The sequence below is a fragment of the Rhinolophus sinicus genome, chromosome 15, assembly GCF_057876585.1.
Source record: "Rhinolophus sinicus isolate RSI-liver-muscle chromosome 15, RSI-T2T, whole genome shotgun sequence".
Classification (NCBI taxonomy): Eukaryota; Metazoa; Chordata; class Mammalia; order Chiroptera; family Rhinolophidae; genus Rhinolophus; species Rhinolophus sinicus.
In genome coordinates this window covers 101,991,814-102,007,591 of record NC_142515.1, presented here as the reverse complement: position 1 = coordinate 102,007,591, position 15,778 = coordinate 101,991,814, and the positions used below count along the sequence as shown (strand labels likewise).

At 33.0% G+C, this 15,778-nt stretch overlaps 1 protein-coding gene across 1 annotated transcript in view; it reads left to right on the top strand.

Moving 5' to 3' along the window:
* The window catches only part of FBXO8 (F-box protein 8), a 41,928-nt gene that overhangs the window by 12,350 nt on the left and 13,800 nt on the right, over positions 1-15,778 (top strand). Inside the window, exons 2-3 of the mRNA XM_019733191.3 lie at positions 3,944-4,280; positions 7,415-7,541. Of these exons, the coding sequence (XP_019588750.1) occupies positions 3,952-4,280; positions 7,415-7,541 (456 nt within the window). The 5' untranslated portion in view covers positions 3,944-3,951. The remainder of the gene's footprint in view (positions 1-3,943; positions 4,281-7,414; positions 7,542-15,778) is intronic.

Here is a 15,778-nt window from a genome sequence, read left to right as displayed (position 1 = left end):
AAGCATCAACATGAACAAATTAGTTTATTTGGCGGGCGAATTGAAGTATCCCGACAATTAAAGTATCATTAAATATGTTTTACCAAAGTGCTCATGATTTTCACTTTTTGAAAATACTATTTTGTCAAAACAAATTAATAGATAACATTTTATTGATTATTAGCTGTGGACTTAAACTTTATATGCATTATCTCATTTAATACAATAGCGTTTTGAGCTCTAGGTGTTATATTTTCCACATTACATATGAATAAACTATAGCTTAGAATAGTCACATGAATTCCCAAAGTCCTGTAAGTAAGAACAGTGGAATGAGGATTTAAACTCAAGTCTGTTCTCCTTTAGAGTCTACAACACTGCTGCCTCCATGACTTGCTTCACATCTGCAATGGATTTCATGTCCTTCTGAGAGTTTTGTCACTTTTCCGATAGCCCCACCCACATTCCATCCACATGCTTGTTACCCTAAGGAAGATTGGGAGTGGGGATGGAACACTATAGACACCCTTCTCCAAAGGGTAAACTTATGATATTAATCTTCCTCAAGTGGTTTATCGTACTTTGTTCTTGCCCAATATCAACAATTGCTTCATGGGAAAATGGAGTCCCAAAAGGGCAATTTGCAGTATTATTTAAGAGTAGGAGAATAGAAAATGCAGGGTTTTTTTGGTCTGAATTATCTGTATATGAGCCTGGACTTCCATTCTCCCCATGAAGTTTTTTTATTTTTATTTATTTTTTTTTATTTTAAGAACCAGCTGCTGTCTTTACCTCTTTCTACCTGCCGGATGCTTTCTGAATAACATTTGGCGCTCAATTTAAGTGATCCCCATTAAAGTCCAGAGCCTAGGGAAATCACCCTGAATCTGTGTTCCCTAGCAACACCCCTGAGAGTAACAACAGCTGCTTAACCGTATGCTGCTAGGAAGATGCTGTAGGGGAAGTATGGTTGGTGTAAAAGTAATTGCGGTTTTTGCAATTTTTAACCTTTTAAACAACAATTATTTTTGCACCAACCTACGTAATACACAGAAATTGATATTAAATGCCTTAAATCTTGAGATTTCAAATACCATAGTTACTATGCATGTTTGATTATTTACCTTTAGTGATGCTAAAGCAAAAGAGAATAAGTATCTAAAATGACAACAGATAGGCTAGATGAGATTAGCAATGTGATATCTAGATATTTTCTTGCTAAGATAAACACAGAAATAGCCATGATGAAATAAAATACCTTTCTTTATGGTTATGAGTCTTAAATGTTAAATTTGTATCAAAATTAAAATGCACACATATTGTAATATGATGTGGCACATTTATTTATTTATTTATTTATTTATTTTTTATGCATAAATAAAGAAGTATTTCTTACATCAAAAAAGCCCCAATAATCACAAAACCTGTAGAAGCTTGGTTAGTCAAATACTGCAGTACTGATTTAATCAGTATAAAATTGAAAGAGCTTTACGTCTGTAGTAAAAATCCAAATTTGGGGAAGGGCAAACTTTAAAACAGCAGCCAGTAGAGGGTTGGGCGCACACAGGCAGTTGGAGCTGTGGGGACATGTAATCGACCACTGTCAAACCAGTGTGAGGTGGCACATTTAAACATTAAGCAAACTTAAAAATCCTTATAAATTTTTATGTATTCTATATTTTTTCTATGTTAATTATATTATTCTCTCTGTTGTTTTGCCTTTTCCAGAATGTCATATAATTAAAATCACATTATGTAGCCTTTTCAGATCAGTTTCTTTCACTTAGTAATATGCATTTAAATGTCCTTTATGTCTTTTCATGGCCCAATAGCTCATTTCTGTTTAGTGCTAAATATTGCATTGTCTGGATGTACCACAGTTTATCCATTCACCTACTGAAGGACATCTTGGTTGCTTAGAAGTTTGGGTAATTATGACTAAAACTGCTGTAAACATTCATGGGTAGGTTTTTGTGTAGACATACATTTTCAGCTTATTTAGGAAAATACCAAGTAGTATCAATGCTGGATCATATGGTAAAGGCATGTTTAGTTTTGTAAGAAACTGCCAAACTGTCTTCCAAAGTGACTGTGCCATTTTGCATTCCCACATCCTTGCCAGCATTTGGTGTTGTCAGTTTTTTGGATTTCAGTCATTCTAATAGTTATATTTCATTGTTGTTTTGATTTGTGATTGCCTAACAACATGTGATGTTGAGTATCTTTTCATATGCGTAGTTGAGTTTTAAGAATTTTTTGGTTTATTTTGGATACCAGTCCTTTATCAGATAAATGTTTTGCAAAGATTTTCTCCCAGTTTGTGGCTTGTCTTTTTATTATCATAAGATTCTATATTTAAAAAGCAATTCAATTTTTATAGCTTAACCACTAATTTAGGAACAGCTACCATTGTTGTGTTGTAGGGAGGAAAGATTATATTTTGTGGTTTCTTTACAAAAACAAATTGCCCCACATTTAAAAATCATTAATATATTTATTTTCTGTGAACCCCCATCCCTTCAGTGCTTAAGTTCCTGTAATTCTAAGCAGTTCACTGTAAGGAAGAAGAGTGAAAAATTATCGTGGACTCTTTTTTCTGTTTTAATCAACAAGTGACTGTTATAGTGACCATTATCCATGTAATAGCCAGTAGCTCAGGGAGGCATATGGATCAGACCTTTGTAGATATTGAAAAATAAAAACACACAAAAAACAGTATCTTTCACATTCTTTGAAATTCTACTGAATTTTCAAATTGTTCCTAATAATTTTCAAAATTCCTGGTGACCGGTTGGTTTTGTTTTTTGTTTTTGTTCCTGTTGGTCCTTATTGTAAACAGCTACTTAAAACAAAACCATATTTTAAGGTCAGGTTATGCTGTGAAACTTATGCAATTTACTTTAATGATTTTATACAAAAATCATTTTTTCCCCAATTTTTGAAATACACACACATATTAGTAATCAACTTGGGTTTATAAAACAAGAATATTTTGTTTTGAAAAGAGGTCGCGAAAGTAATTATTTATGTTAGTTAAAAGCTCTTTCTGATTTCATTTTTCTCAATGAGTTTATTTGCCCAGGAAAAGTTACTTATGTTAAAGCCGAGATCAAATAGGAAGTGGAGGCCAGTAGTTTTCTATATATTCGTATATGAGGAAGTCCAATATTTGTAACAGAGAAATGTAGAGCTGCTCTGGTTGGAGGTCTAACGGATAGAGGAGGAGGAGACTGGAGCACACTCTTTCGCCTGCCTTTTCCCAGGTACCTCTGAGGCATGCGTAAGGCTATATGGAGAAGAACTGGAAAATTAGTCTAAATTATGATTTTTATTTAAAGTAACGACAAAACCAAACAGTCATTACTGAGCTATTAATCATGGAGTTCTAGGTGTCTAATTTATAAGGTTTCTGAATTAGACTTCAGGGCCTATGTTACATTTTATTACAGTCTACAACATAAGTGTAGACTGGCAAGAATTAAACTAAAAGCCTGTTTCACAGCTGTAATGCATCTGGGAGTTTGGTTAAAAGGGGCTAGCTTAGCTTAGTCTGAGTTGTGATAAAAAGCAGGATCTAGAGGCCTTTTAAATCAAGGCCTGTGCTCTGATCAGAGCTCTATTTAATACTGGCCCATGAGTACACATAATTATAATTTGTAAGAGTCTTTAGGACATCAGTAACTTTTAAATCTCACCATGTGAAAAATGATTATGTCACCTGTGGACTTTTAAAGTAGTTAGCAAACTGGGATAAAGGTGATAAACCAAACATTTCTGAAACGTTCTCTGTCCAAGTCTTGTACTTATGATGTTCCAGCTATTCTTTGTAATATATTACTCCTTTTAATATGCTTTAATGAGGAATGTTAATTCTAATAAATGAATGCTTCGTGTCAGAGTTGTTGTACCACTGGGAAAGGCAGGTACCTTTTTAATGTAACCTTACATTCTGGCTTGCTCCCAGGCTTGCAGATGGGTCAGGGGCTGTGGAGAGTGGCCAGAAATCAGCAGCTACAGCAGGAAGGGTACAGTGAACAAGGCTACCTCAGCAGAGAGCAGAGCAGGAGGATGGCTGTCAGCAACATGTCTAACACCAGTCATCGTAAACAAGTCCAAGGAGGCATCGATATATATCATCTTTTGAAGGCAAGGAAATCTAAGGAACAGGAAGGATTCATCAATTTGGAAATGTTGCCTCCCGAGCTAAGCTTTACCATCTTGTCCTATCTGAATGCAACTGATCTCTGCTTAGCTTCATGTGTTTGGCAGGACCTCGCTAATGATGAACTTCTCTGGCAAGGGTAAGTTCATTCAACCCACCATATTAGGTTCTGTATCTTCTGTATCTCGTAAACGTCATCATCTTAAATGTTCTTTTTATAATAGATGTATGCAATATGAAATATTTATTTTTATCCTGGGCTTGTATTTTGAGTTGCTCTTTATTAAAACCTGGAAAGATGAAGTTATCATTATGTGAAACTTGGTATTGGGAAAAGAAGGGCAGTATAAAAGAATAGAATGACTTTACAGTTAGAATTGAGGTTACCAATCAAGAAGTGTCAGTTTGTTATAAATCAGAAATTGTCAGTTCATTCTAAAAATACAACAAGTTGTTAAGTGAGAATTTATAATGCAAAGCTTAGCGTCTTCACACCCCTGGTGTAGTTTGTACTTCCTGTATGAAGAATAGGCATACTTAAAAATCAATAAATATTCCCCAACTTTTATTGTTTTCATTAGTTACAGATGGAGTATGTGTATATTTGTTTACTTATTTCTATATTTCTTTTTATCAGATATGCTTGTTAACATAAACTTTAATTGGTGAATATTTCATCTACTTTTTATTTTTCTCTAACCACCATTTCATATGAAGGAGGCAAATATTAGAAAGCAAGGAGATAATCTGTGTGCTGAATGCAATATAGATTATAGAAGTTTAAGCAGCTATTATACCAGTTTAAATTTAAGCTATAAATCTAAGAATGTTTGGTGGAGTAGAATCTATTTTATGGAACCTAAAGTAATCCTTAAAAAGCATCACATACTTGAGTTGAAAAAATGTTACCAAACGTAGGAGAATCATTGATTTTCTAGCATTTTTTACCAAAACTTGTTTGTCTCATTATTTTAAAAAGGGACGTCATAATGATATAAAACATATCTAACAGCAAAAGTATTTTTGAGAGTTTAAATAATTTCTAAATGAAAATCAAATTGAGAGAAAGAATAAATTATCTAAATAGCCAATCTTTAGTCAAAATATATTACCAACAGTGACATTCCTCACTCAGGCTTCCTGATGCTACAGAATTACAGCATTAATTATATAGTTCATTTCTCAACCTCTAAATAGATAAAAATCATCAATATCATCTTGTCATTCTCTCACTGTCTTGTCATAGTGAAGGTACTATGGAAGTGGGAGGAAATTCTATTAATTAATGATGTTTAAAATAAATTATAGTTATTTTTTAATGATTTAGTATAAGAGGAAATGAAAATACTTTAAAACTGGCTCATTTTATTTCCCATCTCTTTTCTACACTTTAGTATTCCCAGTAAACTTATGTTCTTATATTTGAACTTTGAAAGAAAAGTTTATATCTAAGCTCATCTGAATGAACTCAACCAGAATGTCTTTTTCATTTGGGACTTATATCTGGATTGTTTATTTCTGAAAGAAATGCTTCCGTTTTGTTTACCACATAATTATGCCTATTTTTGTGACACTTGGATTTTTTTCTTAGTGATAACTTGCTTCTACTTTAAATTAAAGGCTGGCTTGGTTTTTATTTTAACTTTGGATATGTTGAATACTTATTAATGTTGGGAGGTTCTATTGCTTAATAATAAAAATCAAAAGCTATGGCACTAGGTTAAAGAGGCTACTAAAATATTGATAATTTTCTAAACATGTTACTAAACTTTTTAAGAAATTTAAAAATTTTTTCAATTGCAATTTTTTAATTGCAGTGGACATTCAATATTTTATTAGTTTCAGGTGTACAACATAGTGTGTGTTTAGACATTTACGTAACTTACAAAGTGACCCCCTCGATAAGTCTAGTACCCACTGAACAACATACATACTTCTTACAATATTATTGTCTATATTTCCTATGCTGCACTAAACTGATTTAGAATCAGTGATTTCATTTGGTAAAAATAATGCAAGGATATAAATTAACTATTAAAAAATTATTCTCATATTCAATTAGATATTTTATCTATTGTCATCACAATTTTTTGTGTTGTAGGCAGAGACAGTAACTTTTTCTTGTTTTTCTGTATATGTGTGAAAAGAAGGAAGTTTGAACCAGAAATCAATAATGAATATCAGAAAGTGAAACTACTTTCATGTTTATCTCTGTAAGTAGGTATTTTTGAAAACACACAAAAATCAGATCATTTTGAGACAGTCATTAAAAAGTATATCAAAATATAATTTCAGTACTCGCAATGTCTCTGGAATAATGCATTTATATTTCATGACCTGTGGTATATTTCCAGAATTTCTAGGCATTGTAATAAGATAAAACTTCAGCTTTCAAATAATAACCAGTAGCAATGGCTCTGTACAGTTTGAGACAACTGTCCACATCTGCAGAGATAATGTGTTTTGAGATATGAACTGTTAGCATTTTATGTTTTATAGAAGTTTTAAACAATCATGTATCACTGTGGTAGTAAAAAAGCCAGTGTTTTAGAAGCAACATCTTAAAAACAGCTTTGCTTAATGTCACAGCTTTTGATGTATGTATGTATTGAGTTACAGCATTACAAACAACTTCTGTGCCAGTTGTTAATATATATAGTTAAAAAAAACAAAGTTGTCCCCCTCCCCAGCAATTCCCCCCGTACCCCATTCAGTTTTATGTCACAATAGAGCACACAGTTTACTTAATCCTGTTTAGTTTCTTCGTTAAGATTGCAAACTCTGGAATAAGACTCCTTGGGTTCAAATTCTGCCTCTACACAAATTTGCTGTGCAATCACGGGCAACTTTTTTATCACATCTGTGTATCTTAACCTATAGCACCAACATCATAGGATTGCTGTAAAGATTAAGCAAATCAGTGCTGTGACAGTGCTTCAAATGGTGCCTGGCATTTAGTAAGCACTCAGTAATGTTAGCTATCATCATCATTATTATTAGTTTATATTTAACTTCAGATAGTACTCACAAAGTGTTAATTAATCTTTGTGACTCACATTTATTAAGTGCTGTCAAAACTGCTAAATTGAAGGCATTTGTCTATCATACTATAGTAAACAAATTTAAAAAGTATAAAACTAAACATTTTCAACCTTAGAGCTATAAAATCTAATTTTATATCATTTCATGTTATTATCTTAGGTGTATACACGTTTAACTTGGGAAATTAAATGTGGTAATGTTTTCTTGTCTGATTTTATCTTACTTTTATAGGTTGTGTAAATCCACTTGGGGTCACTGTTCCATATACAATAAGAACCCACCTATAGGGTTTTCTTTTAGAAAGTTGTATATGCAGCTGGATGAAGGGAGCCTCACATTTAATGCCAACCCAGATGAGGTAAGAGAACTTGAATATTTGTTAACAGTTGAACTTTATTACTGTCTTGTTACAGTTTTCTAAGATACTAAACTTGCAAATCAAATAACAAGTCACTGAATATGCCTTTTCAATCACTGCAAAGCCCGGTATTTGAGTTATTGCTATATGACGCAGTCATTTCTTTTTACCTTACCACGTCAAGTTCTAATCTTTGTAGCTGCTCACTTTGTATGGCAGCTTCCATAACACACGTGCCGTCCTCTGCTGGACCTGATTGAGATATTACTACATTATAAGTGGAGAGCATGAAGTATGTTCATCATATTTTATCTGCAGCATTTTCTTCCTGTTTTACTATTTGTATTTAGTAATGATGCTACTTTTATCAGATAATCACAGAAGAGATTGTTCTAGTTTGCAACACATCAAAATGTTGTCTAAATAATGTCTTTAACGATCTAGTTCCATGTTGACATAGACAATGCTTATATATTCTGTTATAAAGTGGAATCATTTTGTATTCATTATGTAATTCTCTTTTGTAAAGACAACAAACATAAACAGAAAAAAGAGTGGACGAAGCAAAAATAACTGCTTAATAATTGATTATTTAATTCTTTCTTAATATGTAAGAATAATCAGAATGTGACGACGTGAAGACAGTTCTTTCACTGACTTTATTTTAACTATTCTCATTTTAATATCTCCTGGAAAGGTTCAAATTTTTAGATAGATGTTTAAATATCTACTAGATTTAGTCTTAGAAATCTAATGGAAATTATACAACACTCAGAACTAATATTTCTGGGTTTCTTCTGTGGAAAAATATAATAGGCACCTGTTTTAATTTACTTAATTTTCAAAACCCAACTTTTTTTTTTTTCATTTGTTGTGGCGGTATTAAGGACTGTTTAAATCATGCAGTCAAATATTTTTAAAAATATCTTAACTTCTTCTATGTTATAATTAGAGAAATGTTTCTCCTGTGCAAAATATTTGAATATTAAACAGAAATGCTGATTTTTAACATATACATATAATAACACAAATGACATCGTTTTTAAAGTTAGATTGATTTTTGCTTGTTCTATACGATTTTTTTCTTTGTTAATCTTTTTGTACATGAATGAAAAATGAAATATAACACCACTGCAAAGGTTTACGGATACACACACATTATTAGTTAAGTCTTAGCCCCACAAATACAACAAAGTATATATATTATAAAGCTTAGTATAAATATTTAAATTAGAATATTTGTTCTCTCTTTTCACCAGTGTTGGAAGAGTTTTTACTTTCAATTAATAGAAAACTGGTACTTTTAATAAAAGCAGAATGATTTATTATACATTAAAGTTCAAATTATATATTTGAAACCAGTTTGATACTGATTTTTAGAAATTAACAATAATTCTTTAGAAGGCAAATGAATGGATAAACTATCCTAAATTTAGGTTTTGTAACTTGTCACTTTATTGCAAATTTTTTCTGATGCCTTTATCATAAAATACACTTGTTTTTACTTTATTTTTGATCAAATCTAAGTTCTCTTCCTTCTAAATATATGGCAACAGTAAGCATGTCATCTTTTTGATCTTGCACTATGGCCTACCTACTCTGTACAAGAGATTGAGCTACATTTATGTATTTGAAGAATGGTGTGGTTTCAGAGACTTCATTATTCTTGTTTATCAGAATTAGACATTACTTGTTGCTAACAAGTTCATATGACAAACTTTATAATAAGAAATATATTTTGCATCAGTCTTTTGAGTTAATTGAATGATGATTACTGAAGAAGAACTGAAGCAGAATAATACTATGTTTTACTCAAATACATAAGAATCAGGAAAGGCAACTATTATAAGCCCCAGTCATATTATGCTTAACTTAGCAAGGCATACTGGCTCCTGTCATGAATTATACTGATGTTGAGTAAAACTGTCATCTTCAATCCATATCACTTGCAAATATTACATTCTAAGGAAGATTTTACTTGGTAAGTACTGAGTTGTAGATTTACAAAGAAAAGTTGGATGCAACTGCTGATATTGATTATGGTAAGTAGTCATTTCTTGCTGAAGGAGTACCAATTTTTAAAACAAATTATAAAGCCATTATTTTTATGCAAAGATGAAAATGTAGATAGGCCCTCATATACTAGAATATAATATGGATAGTTTGAAATGTCTAAATTGGAAAAGCTAGATACCAAAATATGTTTCCATCTTTGCAGCAACATAGGTCAAACTATAGAGTTCTTGTTATACTTCCTCTAGAGTATCTGGAGGGGGGGCAGAGAAAAGAGATAAAATTAAAGTCTTTTTATCTAACAACGTTTTTAAAATTTTTAAGGCAAATGTTTGCTAAGCAAGGGGATTGAAGTTATTAATTAAAATAAGATTTTTAGATCTTCAGAATTACATATCCATCCTACCTCGCATTGTTATTGAGAGTTGGCTGTATTTTCTTTTTCTTCACTCCCTGGCCTGATTTAAAGATACCCTGGATCATTCCAGAAGTATTGAATTCACTGTCCTGAAAGGGGCACATAGTGCTGCCAAGAAGCATAGAGCTGAACCATTCAAAGTGACTTGTGGTTCCAGAATTCTGATTCTATGCTTTTATGAACATAAGTAATTTAGGAGGTGTCACCTAATAGCAGAATAGAAGTTTTTGTCCTTACCAGAATGAACTGAAGCTATAAATAGGCAAAGAAGGATATTGAAATACATTGTAGGTGCAGAGAAATGAGGGCAAGTATTTTAATGACTATATTGTATACTTTCTTTCATTGGCTAATACAAATAATCAATGTCAATTTGGTTGTTTATCCAAGTCAAGCCTTCAAAATTGAAATCATGTGACTGAGAGAAATATCTTAATAGATGTTTTTATGTAGAACTTCTCTGTGTGAGTCATACTTTAGCCAGATCTTAGAATGACTCTTGGCACACTTTGTAAGTGCTAGAAAGAAATCAGTAAGTACCTTTTGGAGACTGATTTGTTTTTTGATCTTCACTGGGGCATTGTCATCAGATGTGTTATGTTGGGTTAATTTAAGCCTGAGAAGTAAATTAGTTTTGATACTATGTTTAAATGTAAGTGGTGTTTATTGTAAGTATCTGAGATGTTTATAATTGTTCAGTATTGTAAAAAGTCTACTTTTTCCATAATTTCTAGTCCTGTACTTAACATTTTGATAGCAAGCATCATTAAAATATTATAAAAATAAGAATACTTACAGCCACAGGGAACAAGATTCTCCAAAGGACCTCGTTCATGTCACGGATATGGGTAACCAAACTCTACAGCAACTGCTGGCAGTGGCTCATGGGGTGGGGGAGAACATCTGCACACTTTGTGGTACGATTATCTAGCACGCTGTTGTTATAGTATGCATGAAATTGTGACCTCAGCTGTATGTAAAGTCTTGATCCTGTGCATGAGCTTGTGTACCTTGTGGCAGGTGACCACATTCTACTAAAGGAATGTGCTAAAAACCATCTGTTTACAGTAGGCTGTATTTCCCCTGCATGTACAAGTTACGTGTGTTGATTTTATTCCACTAGCAGTATTATAATAAAGTAATTTTACCTATCATCCAGTAAGCTAAGTTCCTTGTGCTCCGTTTAGTATTAAATATTTTCTTGACATAGTTATTTTTAAATTTAGAGTCTGAAAAATTGATAGTGAACATGGTTTAGTTTTATTATAGGTTTATTTTTGTTTGTGTAAATATGTTTTTTAAAAGTTTTTAAAAATAAATATCCTCATTGGAGTCAGGTAAAAGAAGTCTTTTTATTTATTTTTTAACTATATAAGCACATTTTTTCTGTGTCCATATAAAAAGACTCACGTGCATACAATTTTATGGATTTTATTAGCTTGATCTGGGATAGAATCTGTTATGAGAAATGTTTTAAATTTGGCCTGTGCACATGTTTTAGATGGAAATGCATAAGCAAATCATTTTCAAAATAACACATTCTTTTTGTTGTTGGACCAGCTAAAGTATAAACAGGAAATTTGTAGTTCTCCATTATAGAAAGGAACTCAGAAGTTTATACTCAATTCTTATGAATAATATCTCAGATATTAAATCTTACTGACATTTTGCTCCAACGTACAGCAGCAAAATATTCATTACTATTACTTCATTGCATATCAACAGTGATGATAACTTTTATTTTTATTGTTAGAGATAGAAAACACTGATTGGTATCATCAGAATTTACAGATAAGCATTTCGCAAATGTATTCTTTGGAATAATTATTCCACAGGATAATGAACATAGTCAAAGGGGTTCCCAAGTCTAATAAATTTAACCACATTAGGTATGGTTACTTGGCTTATTTACAGAATAACTTTTCAAAGCCCCTAATATATCGATGCACATTGTGAGTATCAAAGAGGAGGATGTTGTCGCAGTGTTATCCAAGTTTATATGACATGGTATCTTTCTTTTGGGGGTGAAGGGGGTTAAAGTAATATTCCAGGGAACACATTCTCAAATATGCTAGTATAGATTATCTGTAATCTTACTATGTGTAAATATGTGTATCTAAATGGAAAGACACCTAGATTGAATGATTGAAATATCATGTGATTCACTGACAGCTATGTGATGTTTATTTTACCTGTGATTTTCTTTCTTATCGAAACTCTATGCATCTATAATTAGGTGTTCTTTTTCCTTTGGTCTGATAATTTTGTTTTTTGTAATTAATATTGAGAGGTGAGTCTTGACAAACTGAGAGATTTATCCATGGTCTTTATTTTAATTGTCATCTAATATAAGGGAAGTGTTGATTTGGAAAATAAGGGTAGAACAACAAAACTGATAGCAATAGTGAATTCAAATAACCACCTGTAGACATTGATATATGTATCAATGTCAAATAATTTGAACAGACCATTCATCATTATATTCTCCTCTACACTAACTGTATTAAATCTTAATATCTCCAGCAACACAGAGGTATTTCCAGTGAAGGTTGACAGCCCACTAAAAATGCTTTTAATTTAGCAAATGTACTGCCTTTCGAGGTTTTATCCTTATTTCTGTATGTCTAGACATTGGACTTTATCTTTCCACTGAAAGTGGATTAGTATTTCAGGAATAAACTTATGATACAGGTAGTATGAAATCAAAACTTACACACTGACAGTAAGATGGGTATCTTTGAACAATGCTTGATAGCATAAAGAAAGAAAGGTAAACTAGAATTCCTAAATTCTTAGCTTATGTTACACACTGCAATATATCTGGGAGTAGTTGGGTCTCAGTGCCCTTTACTTTGCTGCTCCACTCAGCCAGTATCACATTTGATGATCTGCTACCTACAGTAGCCACTCTTCCCTGTATGTATCAGCTAGGGTTTTTGGGCTCAAAGGAACAGAGAACCTAACTAATAATGGCTTAAACCATATACATTTATTTACTTCAAATGACACTCAGAGGAGGGTATCCCAGAGTTTTTTCAGTGATACAGTGATATCATCATGGACCCTCAGTGTGTTAACTTTTGCTCTTTCTTGACACCAAGATGACTACCCACTGCTCAAAATACCACTTTCTATTATGAAAGTACCCTCAGCACAAAGAGGGCAGACAAAGAAACTCCTCAAATTTCTTATGCTTATTAGGGAGAAAAAAGTCTTTTTCAGGGGCCTTCAGTATACTTATGCTCATTTCTTACACGCAGAACTGAATCAAATAAATATTCCCCAAAACAATAGAGAACAGAATAGAAAGGATTGTATGAATGATTACACTTAATGTGATTTGGTAACTGTGGCGGAGATGCTAGAAGCAATAAAAAGAGCAAAATGGCCTTTGGGCAGGCATCCAAACATCTGCGACACTACTTTTATTAGTGAGCCACTTGCAAAATCTGTGATTCTGCTTCCCTTATTTCTGGGCTCTGCTGATTTAGAGGCCTTAATATCCAAAGGGGGAATATTGACTCCGGAGACGCAACGATTCAAATTGGTTGCTGACGCTACCTTCTTGCCATTTTAGGTCCTCCTGCCACTGGAAAAGCAGACCAAAACAAAACAAAACAAAACAAAACAGTATCAGGGTAGGTAATTATGGTGTGGTTGAGGTGATTAAACCTAATGACCAGAAGGAAATAGTTACTGCCACACAGTGGGGAAAAATAAAAGGATATAGGTGAAACTCAGGAGATGTCTTAGAGTTACTTCTAATACCGCTATATCCTGTGGTAAAAGTAATTTCTAAAAAAAAAAAAAAATCACAGTAGCCCTGTATAGGCAATATTTAAATCCCATCCCTTAGACGCCTCACTATAAACCAGCTGAGAGGCTAATTCCATCTCCAGCCTCAAGAGTTGAATATAGATTATTCCAAGCTAATAATGTTAATTCTATTCCCCTTGGCTTTCGTGACATCTGTGTAATCCAGTTCTGATCTGTGAAATTGGAGGAGATTGTGTAGAGAAAGATTTTTCAGGTTTTAAAAAGAGAGAAAGGGAAGTAGTATTTATGTGTGTGTGTGTGTGTGTGTGTGTGTGCATGCTTCTGGGTATTGGTTTATTAGGATGTGATGACAGGAACACCTGTTGCCATGAGGATGTTAACACATACTGATAATGGCACATTGGAAAGAAAGAATTGGGTCCGTGATACCATATGTGAGCCTAACAACCCTGGAGCCATATTAGTTTGGAACTTCTTATTACACAAAGTGATAAATCCCTTTACTTTTGTTTGAATTGGGATTTCTATTGTTTGCAGTCAAACACACCCTAATGCTGTATCATCATCATCAGTATTATTGCTATTACCCAAACTCATAGGCGTTTGATATGTAATCCTGAGCACATTATTTTTATAAAAATAAGCATTGCTTGTATGGATGATGTGTTGTGGAGGTGTGCACTTGAAACCTATATAATTTTACTAACTGATGTCACCCCGATACATTTAATACATAAATAAATATTGAAAAAAATAAACATTGCTGTTTCTCATTAGCAGACTAATTAACTTTATTCCCAGATTTGCTGACAAGAATTTAATCAGAGCAAAAGGAGCTAGTTGACAATGAGAGGAGTCCCTCACCAGATACAGCTCCTCCTCTATAAGAATCGTTTATCACAAAAGAGCTAAAATGCTCAAGGTCATTGGTAAAGTACCTTCCTTTTGATCACTATTAGAGTCAAAGTGCAAAACTATGCCCCTCAGACACCACATATTATCCTCTGACTAAATAAATTAATCCCTTCAATCTGGTTGCAACTAGTCAAATCACACTACACTGGAGGCCATTCACTGTTTTTGAGAGCAACGTGGTGTTGTGTGCATGGGTATGTATGTGTGTATCTATCCATCTACCTTTTTAAAAAAAATCCTGTGTTGATTTTATGGTTAAGAAAGCAATTTTATCCTGTGTCTATTAGGATAAAGCTTTATTTTATTTACTTTTATTTTACGCTCTGCCCAGACCATACTATATCATGGCCACTCTCACTCCCTGCTCTAGTCTCCAAGAGTCATTCTAGCATGTAGTTTAGAATCAGTCCACAGAAGGATGTTTGTAAACTCAGAGTAAAACTTTTAGAAGCTTCGAAAAAAATCAGACTTCCCAGGCCCTTTTCTAGTTTTAGTCTAACTGAAAAAAATATTCAGGCGTAGAGTACTCCATAATTTATTCATCAGTGAAATCACCTCACAGATTTTGCTTTGGTTTTCCTCAGTTTGCCATGGGAGATACTAATTTGTTACCTCCTTTGGTATAAACTGGGTTAAACTAAACTGAAATTCATGGACAATGTAGCGATCTAGGACTTTGAACTAGAGGAAAAAATAAAATTAGAATATTTTAATTAGGATATTTTAGCACCACAATACTTATACTACAAGTTTAAAACTGAAATGCTAAAATGAGCAAGATTATTTCCTTCTTTGTTTGACTTTTGTTACCAATTTAGATAAATGTAACAAAAGACTTTTTAATATTGTATTAATATTTTAAGAACATTCCAAAGAAAAGTCGGGTTGCCTCTTGTGTCCTTATCCACCCTATCTGACCACCTTGACGCCTCTAAAATGTTCTTCCTTATCTGCTGTAGCCAGTCTCAGTGAAATTGGGCATCACTTTCTAGATTTAAGTTCGCAAGTTTAACTTCCAAGGTAGTTGTCTCTCCTACATGTCTCTCCTGAATTTAGCAGTTGCCACTACCAATGTCACAATAGGTGTCACTTCAAAATATAAGTGTTTTATCAA